The sequence below is a fragment of the Antechinus flavipes genome, chromosome 2, assembly GCF_016432865.1.
Source record: "Antechinus flavipes isolate AdamAnt ecotype Samford, QLD, Australia chromosome 2, AdamAnt_v2, whole genome shotgun sequence".
Lineage (NCBI taxonomy): Eukaryota > Metazoa > Chordata > Mammalia > Dasyuromorphia > Dasyuridae > Antechinus > Antechinus flavipes.
Window position 1 is genome coordinate 31594146 of NC_067399.1, and position 15218 is coordinate 31609363.

At 36.0% G+C, this 15218-nt stretch overlaps 1 protein-coding gene across 1 annotated transcript in view; it reads left to right on the plus strand.

The window, feature by feature from the left end:
- DNAH6 (dynein axonemal heavy chain 6) overlaps window positions 1–15218 on the plus strand; it is a 206349-nt gene that overhangs the window by 19267 nt on the left and 171864 nt on the right. Inside the window, exons 12-17 of the mRNA XM_051974340.1 lie at window positions 278–390; window positions 4949–5149; window positions 5683–5803; window positions 6943–7094; window positions 8091–8243; window positions 13630–13881. Of these exons, the coding sequence (XP_051830300.1) occupies window positions 278–390; window positions 4949–5149; window positions 5683–5803; window positions 6943–7094; window positions 8091–8243; window positions 13630–13881 (992 nt within the window). The remainder of the gene's footprint in view (window positions 1–277; window positions 391–4948; window positions 5150–5682; window positions 5804–6942; window positions 7095–8090; window positions 8244–13629; window positions 13882–15218) is intronic.

Sequence of the window (15218 nt, forward strand, 5' to 3'; positions counted from 1 at the left end):
GCTTATATAAGTCAACAACAGACAGGATTGATGAATACTTAAAGTCAGTTGACTAAGTTTCTTGGAAACCTGGTCACATTTCACATCAAAAATGATTTCCAAATGTCAAAATTTTTAAATTTAATTCAGTTATTTATTAACTGTTTTATTTTATTATGTATATTATAACAAATAATAAACTATATTATATACATTTTACTTTATTATTTTATCCTAATTTGTTGATCTGTATAATGTTACAATGTCCCTTTTTAGCCTGGTGTGGCAGCAACAGCAGTAGTACTGACAGAAAGGATAGAAGAGGATGAATCTCTCTTGCCCATGTTTGTTACAGAACTCATGCTGGAGATCCATGCTTTATATTTTGAGCCATCTTTGGAACATTTTCAGGTTTGTTTGAGAAAGTGCTTTTTAACTTGGCCTGATAGGAGAAAATATGAGAAAACTCAGTATTGAAAAAAGCTGTGAATGGTTTTCCTATCTATTAATTGCCAATACAGTGGTTCCCCATATTGGGTATAAGAGAAATAGAAAATACTATTGGACAGCATCATGTCTATTGTGGGAAACTTTCCAGATGTTCTAATTTTCTAGAAAAAAAATGAAAGTCATGTGAAGATAACATGTTTAGCATATGTAATCATGCCTATGGATCAGTGACATCCCTCTAAGAATCTTTTAATATATTATTTGAATGAAAATAAGATCTCTTGAATGCACATGAAAAATGCTATGTTTGAAAGGCTTATGCATTTGTCTTTGAGAATGAATGAATTAGTGTTAATACAGATATCTACTGTCAAAACAGTCATTTGTTTTAAGTCAAGTTCATGGGATTTCAGAGTTGGAAGGGACCTAAGAGGTCTCCTGTTTGAACTCAGAGTGGAGTTCCCTGTCCACTATAGCTCTTAAGTGGTCATCAATCCTTTGCTTGAAATTCCCTGACAAGAGCTCTAATGACCCTGTTCCCTATCTTCTGAGGCAGCCCATCGTTAGTCCATTGGTAGGAAGGTTTGTCTTATATCGAACCAAAATTCACATTTCTGCAAGAAGTTCCATATATCGCTCCCAATTTTTCCTCACTGAACAGAACAAATGCATCATTCTTCAAGGGGGCAGCTCTCCAGATACTCTCACTTCCTGACTTGTGTTCTCCAGGAGAGCCTTTCTATCCCTTCAGCCCATCACAGAATCACATTTGACATGAACTTGGGGCTCTTCACATCCTTGAATGCTCTCCTTTGGCATTTCCCCAAATTATCAGTGTTTTCCCTAAAGTGGCGTACACTCCGCTCACACAGTATTCACATGTAGTCTGGTCAGAGCAAACTAAATAAGACAGTTGCCTCCTTGTTTCCTATTCCTCTCATCTCTTTCCCACAGCTCAAGATTACTTTAGGCTTTTTTCATTGTCATTTCACATTTTTGACTCGAATTTGCAGTCCGCTAAGACCCTCCAACTTTTTTTGAGGTTCCTTTTGGCAGCATCATTGCTCAGATAAATCACCAAAAGTGGGAAGCAATCTATTCTGACAAATCTCAAGAAGGTCTTTTTTATATCTTGTATGTAAATAAACCCAGTAAGACAGCAGATCTTTAGTATTATCCAATTGACAAACAATCACCATAACTTTCACCAGCCACTTTAGCTCTTATTCCAATGTAATACTGTGTGATGTCTAACCTGACAACTTGAAAGGTTTTATTTTCGTATTTGGGGGGAGGCAATCAGACTTAAGTGATTCACCCAAAGTCACACAGCTGGTAAACTATAAATGCCTGAGGCTGGATTTGAACTCAGATCCTCTGGTCATCAGGGCTGGTGCTCTCCCATTGTGCCACTTAATGCTCCCTACTTTTATATTTTTAAAAAGACAAAGAGTTGCTTTCTTTCTTTATCAAAAATATCTAGTCCACTCCCCTTCCTCAGGAGGAGCCTTAAATTTGTTTCTTAACTCCAAGTATTTAGCGGTCTTCCTCTTTCCTTTCTACAATTCCTCACCTTCCAGCCCTAGACCTAATCCATGAAACAAAAAAAAAAAAAAATTCAAAGAAAGCCAAAAGGCTAAAAAACATAGGCTTATAAGATATCTCTTAGCAAAAACAACTGCCCTAGAAGACAGATCAAAGAGAAAAGAATTTATGAATAATTAAACTGCCTGAATATCAAGACCTAGAGGGAGGAGGGGGAAGAGGAGAAAGGGAGAGAGAGAAAAAGGGAGAAAGGGACTGAGGGACTGAGGGAGAGAGGATGAGAGGCGGGAAAAAAAGGAAGGAGGGAGAGACAGACAGAGATAGAGAAACAGAAAGAGAGAGAAGGAGAGAGAGAAGCAGAGAGGAAGAAAGAGAGAGACGTACAGAGACAGAGACAGAGAAGGGACAAAGAAGGAGAGAAACAGAAAGTCTAAATGACCAAATTTCAAGAAATCTTAAAATTATTCCAGTCTCTTAGAACCAGAGGACAACGTGGAAGAAGAAAGCCCCAAATGAAAACTTCTAGGGACGTCATAGCCAAAATCCAAAGCATCCAAAGAAAAACATTATAAACAGAACAGAACTATAAACAGAAAATACCTAGAGTCAGAAAGAATCCAAATACTTAGAAACCACAATCAAGATCACAAATGATGAAGTAACCACAGTCAGAAGGAACAGAAAGTTTGGAATACTATATTCCAAAAGACAAATGATATAGGCTTACAGTCAAATATGACCTATCCCACAAAATTAAATATCTTAACAGGGGGAGAAGTGGGTCTTGAAATAAAATATGGGATTCCCAAATATTTTTCATGAAAAGACTAAATTGTAGAGAAATTCTGAAGTTCAAATACATGAATTAAGAGCAACATAAAAATATAAACCAGAACAATCAGTGATAAAGGACTAAACAATCCTAAACTGCTTATTTTATAATCTGGAGAGATAATGTACATGTCCTCTGTGAGTCCTATTCTCAGAGGTGGTAGACTAAGTCTAAATAGGTGCTGAGATTGCCGCATTCTTGAATGTTAAGGGAAGAGGGATAATACACTGTGGGTAGAGAAGGGAAAAGAAAATTAGGGGAAATTGTGGTAGATACCTTACCACAAGTAGACATCAAACCTCATTCTCTGAATGGTTTAAGGAGAGAAGAATATACAAATGCATGCTGGATACAAAAATATATTTTACTTAAGAGAGAAAGATGAAAAAAACAGGGAGGAAGAAGAAGGGAGAATCAAAGTGAGGATAAATTGAGGGGAGGAATATTGAGGGAGCAATTAGTCCCAAGCAAAATCAGTTCTAACGGATACAAAAATGTTAATAGTTCTTTTCAAGGTTAAAGAATGGGAATCTGAGAGACAACTAAATGGTGGAGTGGATAGAACAATAGTCCTGGAATAGTTAAATCTAGTCTCCGACATTTAACTAGCTGTATGATCCTGTCATACATGTGTCACTTAACCCCAATTATCTTAAGAAAAAAAAGGATAGCAATCTGAAAGCATATCTGTAAATTGAGGGATGCTTGAACAAGTTATGATATATAAATGTGATAGAAAAGTTTTATACTGTAAGAAATAATGAAAGGGATAGTCAGTGAAACCTGGGAAGAATTATATGAACTGACACAGAAGAAAATTAACAGAACCAAGAGCATGATTTACACAACAATACCAATGTGGTAAAAACAAACAATTTTGAAAAAAAATTAGAGACTCTGCTCAGTGTGATGACCAACCACGATTCCAGAAGATTAATGAGAAATGAAAGGACTGAGAGCGCAAAACGATACATATGTTTTGGGGCACAATCAATGAGGAAATATATTTTGTTTGGTTATATGTGATTATATATGTGAATATATGTGATATATATTGTGTGGATGGGGGGGATTGTGGGTAGATAGGAGTGAAGATAGATTTTTAGAATTTTTTTTAAATAGGTAGGTTTTTTTTAAAGAGCTCCTTAATCCTTACTTTTCAGACTTTTTTACTTGATTGATTACAACTCCTAAAAGCCACTTACTTTTCTTACCTCCATCTCCTCCTGTTACTGCCTTCAATTCCTCTTCCCATCTAAGCCCCTATTCCCTGTTTCTTGATCCTTATCCACTAACCTTTCACTGCCTGATCAATTGGTTTTACTCTTATTTTTCTTATTTACCTAACCTCACCCTTTTTTCCCCTTCACTTGAGCCTTTGTCCTTTTTCTGCTGAAGTCCTTCTCCCACTTTTCTCATTCTTTCCATCCTTTCTCCTCAAATCTTCCAACTCTTGATCTTCTCTTCCTTTCTTAGGTTTTCCTCAAAAACCTCTTACTGATTCCTTTCAATTGAACCTTCTTGTGGTTGAGCCATTTTCCTTCATACTCTTATTGCAAACTTGTTATTTTCTCCCCAAATTTCTCTTCCCCAATTCCAGCTCTGGCCTTCTTCACACTTTCAAAGCTTTCCAAATCCCCCTCAATTCTTCCTCTTCTTTTCAATTTGGCTAAAGTTTTTCTCTTTCCTCAGCCACTTCTGTTCTACCTTGATTTTATAACTACTAGGTATTAGAAGCAAATGAAAATATGAAAATAGGTATTGTGCCCATCCAGCCTCTTATAAATCATAATAAGGACTTGGGTTGAATTAGTCTCATGATTAGCTTTGACAAAAATATAAATGAAACCTTAATTAGTGAATTTTCTGATGCTTATTTGGGGGCCATTATATAGTCACATTCATATATATACTTTACTTGATTTTAAATTTAATATTAATTAAGAACTCATTTCCAGTCAGTGATAAAACTTAACAAAGATCAGAAAGTTTCACACTTCTGTGAAAATTGATTCTATTGGGGAAATTTACATACATGAGTTATATTTATGGATTTATGAATGCTGAGTTATTGGGTTTTGCTTTGTTTTTGGCATTTTAAAGAAGTATTACAAATGGGTATGTCTTTGTTTTTCCTAACAGGAGGGCATTTCAGATACTATTGATCGATTTGAGTTCACTGTTCTATCAGTCCCTAATCTGGTACCTGATCCTTATTTTGACGCTTTCACCCGTCCTATTATTAACAATAAAATTGAAGAAAAGACTTGTGGAGAAGGTCCAAGTTTGTCAGTTGTGTTTGAAGATGACAGATATCTACACTCTATCATTTTAAAAATAAAGGTATATTTTTCTTTTGTTTTCCTACCAAATTAAGGAACACTGACAGTGATTTCTCTCCTTGCTTTACCTGTGGTCATACTAATAATAATAGTTAACACTATGTGCCATGCATTGAGCTAAGCACTTTATAATTATTATCTCCTTTCATCTTGACAACCATAGGAGATAGATGCTACTATTGTTCCTATTTTATAGATGAGAAAACAAGGAAAACAGAGATTAAGTGATTTTGGATAACACAACTAGTAAATATCTGAGGCTGAATTTGAATTCGAGTTTTCCTGACCTGAATCCCAAAGCTCTACCCTTGCTTAATTTATAAATATTATGTTTTGAAATATCACTGTCTGTTCTTCAAGAATTGATCCCAGTCACTCTTCTTGGTTTTAAAGCCAATTAGGCTAATCTCTCCTTTATGACAGGAAGATGCTGATTTTCAAAGGCACTGCACTTTTTTCTTGCATTCACTAACGTCACAGGCTCATAAAATGTGTGTTGTGATCCTGATTTTTATGTATTTGTTTAATCTTAAGGAAGCCGTCAATTCTGCATTTGAAAGTGCCAACATCTACGCAGCTACTTTTGAAAAGTTTCAGTTGTTTTATAAGGACAATGAAAGCCTTGATTTAATAGCTCTGCAAAAAGAGGAACCTGGTAAGTTTTCTTACTACTCCTTATTAATTATCAGATCAATTCTTAAGGTGCTTTAACTTGTTAGGATCTACTCCTTTTATTCTGCTCCCTTAGACTCTGAGAGTCTAGGAGCTCTTCTCTGTACAATGAAGCACTGGAGAATTTTAGTGGCGCTCAGGTCATCTCTTCCTTTAAAAAATTATGTTGGACTAAAAATCGTGGTTCGAGAAGTAACCTGAAATCAAAGCACTAGGTAGAATTGGATTGGCTATTACAGAGTAATTAGGAATTGGGAGAGAGGGATTTGCCATTTAAGATGCAACTACTTATCTCCTTGATTCCTTCCTCCCCCCATCCCCCCCGCAAATAAAACTTGTTTTAAGTATTCTGAATCCCAGAGATGAACAGGGTCATGATCTTCGAATAAGATCACTAAGAGTTGTACACAACTGAAAAAAATGAATGACAAATAATAAATTGAAGGGTTTCTGTCCTCTTTGGATCTCTCTTTGTCTCCTGTAACAAATGACAGGTGCCCTAAAATGCTCTCTAGCATTTACCATGGGCAATATCTTGCCATACCAAGATTATTTCCCTTCAGTTTCATGACCTGTTGCACCTTTTAAGATTTCTATGCTTTAGGATTTCATTTAGGATTTCTATGCTTTTGTGAATTCTTCATCACTTTGCATTTCAGCAATATTTCTTTATATTTGTGTAAGGCAGTTTATTTTATCTTATTTTAATCCATTCCTCAATCCATATTGTTTCCAGTTTTTTGCTACTACACAGATCGTAGCTACGAATATTTTGCTGTGTATGTGACATTTCTTTCTCTCTTTGAAAAATGATAGTACTTATCTAGTAGTAGCATCTAGGGATCAAAGTGTAAAGTAATTTTAGTTATTTTCTTAACATTATTCCAAATTGCCTCCCAGAATGGTTTGAATCATTTTATAGCTCCCCAAACAGCTTAACAGTGTGCCTGTCTTTCCCCAGTCCCTCCAACATAGACTATAAAAGTTGAATTATTGCTATTTATCTAAACATAGACACTAAAATGTAGCCTAAGCTACATATGAAATTAATGCATGATGGGTTGAATATTTAAATCCTTAAAACTCTAATACTTTGTTTATGCAATAAATTATGTTATATAGGTGTTCGTTTCTTTGCTGAACGACTAGAAAGATATCATAGAGAACACAAAGATGCCTTAGGTCTAAAGCCTACCAGAAATATAGGATTATTGCTTATTGATACCAAAAAAATGAAAGAAAAACTAATTCCATCACCACTGCGTTGTTTGGAAGTAAGTATACAGAAATTTGTATAGCTTCTATTCTTATCAGCAAATCACTTTTTGCAATAATGTGAGTTCCTCATTTTGTTCCCAGTACTGACAGTGCTTTATTGTTATTAACACCAGAAAATCGGTCGTTCCTTCTTTTCTTTTCTTTTCTTTTCCTTTCTTTTCTTTTCATTTATATGTGTATTTTCATTTTTAACATATTTCCATAGGAATTATATTGGGGAAGAAAAAATCAGAACAAAAGGGAAAAAAGGGGAAAACAGAATGCTTTACTTTACATTCAGTTTCCATAGTTCTCTCTCTGGATGTAGATGACATTTTCCATCCAAAGTTTATTAGCCATTCCTTATTTACAAAATTAATTCTCCGGTTCTTCCTTTTTGTTCCAATTTTAGGGAAGAGTGGATCAAACACCCTATTTTACAAGCTTTTAGAGCTATTTCTCCTGACTTTTTCCTCTCTATATGAGCCTTCTCTCTCAGACCTCTCCGCACTTCCCATGAAATTATCTCACCCTAAAAGTGTTCAGGTGATAGTTCAATGTTCTAGTTCTGTGGGCACCATTTGCACTCACATAGCCTGCATCCCAGGAATATTAGTTGGTTTAAAATTCTAATCACAAGGAGTTCTGATTTTTAGGGCCCCGATACAGTCATTGGTTAGCAGTATGACCTTGAACAAGTGAATATGACCTCAAAGTGAAGATGCTTGTCTTCATCATCTGGAAGGTCCTTCCCTTCCTAAAATTCTGATTTTATCACCTTTCCTCTAATTTCTTACATATAGAGGAATATATCTCCCTTGTGAAGATTTCAGAGTTCAATCAGTGCACATGGGAGCACTCTATAAGGGCATCCACCTGAAGCACACTGCATTATACTTGAAGCTGGGGATATAACAGACAGAAACCTGCCACTATGCTTAAGAAGCTGTCTAAAAGGGCAGCAAAAAAATGTGGAATTTAAAGATTTTTATGCACTGTTTTTGCTTTTTTAGGTCATAAACAGCATGCTTCCCCTGCAAAGCAAGAAAAAGGTGGATGCTATTATCACTGAGGCTCAAGATGCAGAATACAAACTTGAGTTTGTTCCAACTGCAACTGTGGAATATGTCAATAGCTTGATTTTCCTTGATGAAATCCAGGAAAGGGTGAGTGTCAGTCTAATAAGTAATATGCCATATCTTGTGGCTGAAGAAACTACTTTGGTGAAATGTAATTCTTTGTATTTATTATTAGTGTCATCTTGAATACTACAATATACATTTAACTTGGGTATCAGTCTTCAAATGCAACTTTGAATAATAGTAATAGTATAGGAGTGTATGTGTGTGTGGGGGGGGGGGTGCTGCTGATGGTGTTTGTCCCTCATTCTCAAAGATTCCCATCTCAAGGAGGTGATGCTATAACATGAAGTGATTGGATGCAAAGTTACCAACCTCATTTTTTCCCTCCAGAACCACCTATAACTTAGGACAACAGGAGATGGCCCCGGACTGGAGATGTGTGAATACACACCTTCCCCCCACATATGTGTATATTAATGCACATATCAATCTATACATATTACTCCTTTCTTATCTGTAACTCACGGTTTTCCATCACAAAGTGGGCATTTATTCCCACTGCCACCATGTTAATAAATATTAACCTACACTACTGAAATAATTACCTGATAATATTCTCTGTTTGCTTTAATGTTTTCATTACTCTTCTGCATAATTAATTACAGTTATTAACAATAGCCAATATTTATTTATATACTACTTTAAAGTTTGCACAGTGCTTTATATATTTTATTTCATTTGATCCTCACAATAATCCATTGCCACTATTATCCCTATTTTATAGGTGAGGAAACTAAGATTATGAATTTAAGTGTCTTTCCCACAGTAACACAACTGGGAAGTATAAACTCAGGGCATCCATGACACTAAAGCCAATACTATGGTTTTTGTTATACATATATTTTATTACATCATTCCTGTACTCAAAACTCTGGGTTTTCATGGCACTGCTTTCCCTTCTATCCATCCATTTGTGACTTTTCGGTATACTTTTCTAGATTTAATTCATATCATTCCCACTAATGTTGAATATTTTCAAAGACTCTGTGCTGCGCCTTGTTCCCTTTCTTCTCTGTCTTTTCCATAGGGTGATCTTATCAACTTTCTATAGGCTCAATTACCATCATTATGCAAATCTACAATTTCATTCTTGGTCTCCTTTGAAACTTCAACACCAACTGACTATTGAACATTTAGAACTAAGTATTTTTAAGGCATCTAGAAATTTAACATATTCTGAACAGAGTTTGTTACCTTTCCTCTCTCTTCTGAACTTTCCCATTACTGTTGAAAGCATACAGATTTTCATTTCTGTGCCATTCTTGAATCCTCACCCTTACTCACTTCATATGTTTAATCTGTTGCAAATGTTGTCATTTTTACTTCACAATATTGCTTTTCTAAATTCTCTTATCTCCAGTCACACATTTTAAAAATTTTGAACTTAAGTACTAAAAAAACATAAAGCAGAAAATAAAAATTTTGAACTTAATAAACATAAAGCAGAAAATAAAAATAGGATTTTATGTGAAATCGTGATTTTCTATTTCACACCTTTTTTTGGAAAATATGCAATAAATTCTACATATTACCTTCAAAACTATTCTTGTTTTCTGAGTTTCCTTCTGGATTTCCTTCTCTTCTGTGAAGTTTTAAAATATGTTACAATGGCCCTTTCTATATTTTTAAGCCTCAGTGTTGCTACTTTCCTCAACTCTCCCCTCTTGCTTACCCCAAAAATTTAAAAACCATGAGAAAGTAAGGGTAGAGGACCCTTATAGCAATTAAGTATGGCCAGACAAAATGAACACAGAGTAGCTATGTCTGAAAAAGTCTTTCTCCTTCTGCCTCTTCTGTTCATCTCCTTTTTGTAAACCTGCTTTGTCATAGCTTCCCTGAAGACATGGTTAGTCATTGAAATGATGAGAGTTCTTGAGTCTTTCAAAGTTGTAACCTCTTGCCAGTGTTGCTTTCCCAGAATAAATTTTTCTCCTGGCTATTTCACTTTTTATAAGGTCATACTGCCTCAAGAGACCCATATTGTGCCATAAGAAACTACAGAAGAGATTTCAAAGAATCTAAGGCCATATAAACTTAAACTTTGGAGTTTTCAGTCCCAGTACTAAAAATCATTTTTTCTTTGTTTTTTTTCCTCTTCTTTAAAATTGTTTCTTTAAAGAAGAGCTAAGTACATTTTAACACCTCTTATAGAAACCTCAGTCTTCTGAGCTTGCTTTAGAGTAAACATTGCAGATATGTATTATATATTTAAGATTTCACTGCAGACTGTAAGAAGTGCAATATAAAATATAGTAGGTGCAATAACTCATCATAGATTTAAGGAGATATTTAAGGTATAAATATAATATAATCATGATAAAAATAATTAAATATTAGCTAGGTTTACAACATGCTTTAGCACATCACATTTCATCAGTTTCTATTGTGTATTATTTTTCGGGATATCTTGTGGAAGAAAAAACATGTTTTTAAGAATAGCAAAAATAGGATTTCCACTATAATTCTACTTTTATGGAATCTAAGTTATTTGACAATCTATCATAGAATAGAATTTTAGGGAGGGAGGAAAGTTAGAGACCATTTCTTCACCCTAACTCTCAGTAAAATAGTATTTTGTATAAAATATACATTTCTGTTTTAAGGAGAATTCACTTTTAGCTAAATTGATATTCATCTTCATCACATCATTCATAGTGATCCCTCATAAGCTCTATGCTGTGTATTATATGTGTGCATGCATGTTTGATTAGTTTGATGTAAATAGGACTGCCTACTTTTTTCTAAAGCCTCATATCTTAAACCATGGCCTGCAATCCCCTATGGGGTCTCTTAACTCAATGCGAGGGTCGTGAAATGATAACTTGTTATCAGCAAATGTGTGACTTGTATACCTATTTTATATACCTACATAACTGGGGTCACATAAAAATTTCTCGGTCGAAAAGGGGTCACGAGTAGAAAAAGTTTAAGAAGCCCTGCTCTAAAGGTCGATACTCTTGCAACTTCTACAATCAGTTAAGAAGCGTTCGTTAAGTGCTTCCTATTTAGAATGTATATGCTATATACTGGAAGAAAAGAGAAACCCTCAAAGATCCCAATTTCTAATGGAAAAAGAAAACATATAGTTATGAGTTGAGAAGGGAAGGAGAGTCGGGAGTAGAGTTGACAGAATAGCAAAGGGTGGTTTCCTTGTCATGTCTTCAAGGTATTCTGGAAAGAATATGTAATATGTTTTTTGGGGAAACTTGTTCCTTAGAGTTGTTGACCAGAACTTTGTACAACGATAAAGCCCTTGAATAAAAAAATATTCTGGAAAAGTGAGGAGGAAGGCCTGGCTTGAGAATGTTCTTTTGGCAGGAGACTATAAGACACTTGGTGTATTGATCGCATTGAATAAATAAGCAGTTTTTCTCAAATGAGAAAGAGAGAGTTAGTGGATCCATAAATCAAAAACTTTGCCATTCTCTGGACAACCAGGTGGACACATAAATCTCTACGTTGTATCAATATATGATAGTAAGACATAAAAAGGACAAGATGGTACATGAAGGTAAACTGTATTCCAGATGTCTAACACTATATAATATACAGTGCTATAAATCGGACTGTGGAAGCTAATTGTTAAACAGGTTATGTGCATACTTAAAGCTTTAGAGAAGTATATTTGCTCCAAGATGAAATGCAAGGGGAAGAACAGGTGTGCCATCCATCATCCAAAACCGACGCCAAATCACTTCTTGACCACCTGGTGCCAATAAAGTCTGTCCTGATCTGAGTGTGTGAAACATCCTGAAAGAGTCTCCAGACATGGAGGCGCGCCTTAGAGGCCAGAGCAGCAGCTGTTCGTATGAGGGGAGGAGGTTAGAAGGAGAGAGGAAGGAGGGAAAGGGGAAGAGAAGGAGAGGAAAGACATATGGAGGCAGAGACTGAGACAAAGAGGGAGGAAGAGAGAGAGAGACGTTGAAAGGGAGAGAGAAGAGACAGATATAAAAAGAGACAGAGCAGAGAGACACACAGAGAGGGGGAGAGAGGGGAGACAAAGAGACAGAGACATAGAGAGGGGAAGGGAGGGAGGAAAGGGAAGAAAGAGAAAGAGGGAAGACACACAGAGGCAGAGACTGAGACAAAGAGGGAGGAAGAGAGACACAGAGAGAGGGAAAGAGGGAAGAGAGAGACAGACACAGAGAGAGACAGAGAAATAGAGAGAGACATACAGAGACAGAGACAGACACACAGAGGCAGAGGGGAAGAGAGGGAGGAAGGGGAAGAGAAAAGGAAGAAAGACACAGAGACTGAGACAAAGAAGGAGAAAGAGAAAGGAATGGAGGGGAGAGAGGAGATACAGAGAGAGAGACAGACAGACAGACAGATGCACAGACACACAGACACAGACACAGAGAGGGGAAGAAAGGGAGGAAGGGGAAGAGAAGGAAAGAGAAGACACACAGAGGTAGAGACTGAGACAAAGAGGGAGGAAGAAAGAGACACTGAGAGGTGAGAAGAGGGGAGAAATACAGAGAAACAGAGATACACACAGAGAGGGGAAGAGAGGGGAGACAGACAGACAGACACAGAGGAGGGGAAGGAGAAAAAAGAGACTGAGACAGACACAGACACAGACACAGAAACAAAGAGAAAGAAGGAGCGAGGGGCAGAGACAGAAACAGGCAATTCAGAAGCAAAGAGGAAAAGGGAAAGAAAGGGAAAGAGAGGAAGGAAACAGAAATGAAATTGTCATGGGGTCAGAGAATACTGATGATACTATATCATTTTAAAGCTAATGAAGAACTAATAGAAGAGGGGGGAAACCCTTTTATTTGGTTCTGTTAAAATTACAATTACAGTCATTTGTGTGAGTCATTTTTCACTATCATATAATAGAATTAGCACAGGAAGAAATCAGAAAATTTTCCTCTGTCACTAATGTACGTTGTATCACTGATCAAGTTACTTTTATTCTCATATTCTATTTCCTCTTTTGTAAAACCAGTTTTTGTTTTTGTAATTTTTTTTTGTAAAAACAATCCAAAAAGAAACAGAAGCCAATAAACCAGCCATGATGCCTGTGTTTTGGTGTATTTTTTATTATTATTTTGTTAAATATTTCCCAATTACTTTTTAATCTGTTTTGGACCATACTAGGGTGTGTGTGGGAAGTCTCTCTGGGCTATATGATCTCTACAGTTTCCACTGGCTTTACAATTCTAAATTCTTTATTCTAATTTCCATGTAGAACAGTGACAATTATGCTGCATTTGTGAAATGGACTTTGTTACTATAAGTTTTATTTATTTTTAAAAGCAAACTCTCATCCCCTTTGCTCAGGCTTCAGAGGATATTATTTTTGTAGTATAGAGGTCCACAGATGATTAGATAGAATTATGACACATTTACAGTGATTCATTGCAAAATGTGGGGAGTTTCTTATATCGAATGCTCTTGTCTTTAGATTGAAACTATTGAAGATGAAGCCGAGATTGTTACTAAAATGTATAAGCTTATCGACTTATATCAAATTTCTACACCCCCTGAGGATTTTGCCGTATTTGCTACTATGAAGCCATCGATTATCGCAGTCCGAAATGCCATCGATAAGTCAGTGGGTGAAAGAGACACCAGCATTAAATTGTTCTGTCAACATTTGGACAAGGATGTTGAAGAACTAAATAATGAAGTGAATGAAGTAAAGTTACAAGCTCAGGTATCTAAAAAGTCTTTCTTCATCTGTTGTATTGGAAATTGATATCATCACATGGAATCAAAACATTTACACTTATATCTTGTAACTCAGTTTACACTGGCTCAACCAACATTGGTCTCATTGTTTCGCATAGGAAAAGCGAAGTGTTTTGTATAAAAGTATAGATATAATAAACTTAAGCTTTTAGAATTCAGTGTACACCTGAATCTCACCATAACTATTGACTTTCCCACCACTACTTGTAAAACAAAATTTATAAACTGAATTATATTTTCCCATAGACTTTGATTATTACCATATTTTAAATGTTAGAGAAGTTTTCTAGTCATCTTCAAGATGCAACTTTGATTTCTTTCTTTTTTTTTTTTTAGTCATAGCTTTGAAAAAAGATTTTACTTGACTAGAATTAATTGTATTGTGGAAAGATGATTCTGGGATTGGTAAGGAGGACATAATTTAAATGTTTACAAATTTTGATAGTGAGGTTTGGACCTACTAAATTTTTTTTTGCCTTTTATGTATGTATAAATAAATATAAATACGTGTATTGGGTTGTCTTTCAAAACAGGAATAATCATTAAGAATTACTTTCCTGAAATATTAGAATTAATATATCATAAAATCTTTGGGCAGGTCTGTGTTTAACTGTGGCAATCAGTCATTAAGATTAAGTAAGAAAATGAGGCAAAGGATTGCCTTTTTAATGTAGTCCAAATAAATAAAGACAACTAAAGTCATATTGAGATCTATTAAAGAGCTTAGCTTGGAAAGGATAGGGTCTTCTATTATATCCAGGGAGATCTCCAGTCATCCCAGTCTATGTCTGGGCACTGGGCCCAGATGATTTGAAAGGAAAAAGTGAGATAGGTGACTTTGCACAGTCCTTCCTCACTCAACTAATCCTTTGCATGCCATCGCATCACCTTCCTATGTTATGGTTGTTTTCAAGAATGAAGGACAAAATTCAACCTGTGTGAATAGGACTCCACTGAGGAAAAGACAATATAATTTACTCCCTCCCTCCCTTCCTTCCTTCCTCTTTCCCTTCTTTCCTTCCTTCCTCCCTTCCTCCCTTCTTCCCTTCCGCCCTTCCTCCCTTTCTTCCTTCCTCCCTCTCTTCCTTCCTCCCTCTTCCTTCCTTCCTTTCTTCCTTCCTTCCTCTCTCCCTCCTTTCCATCCTTCCTCCCTTCCTCCCTTCTTCCCTTCCGCCCTTCCTCCCTTTCTTCCTTCCTTCCTTCCTTCCTGCCTCCCACCCTCACTCTCTCTTTGCCAGCCTCCCTCCTTCCCTCTTCCTCTCTTCCTTCCTTCCTTCCTTCTTTCCTTCTTTCCTTCCTTCC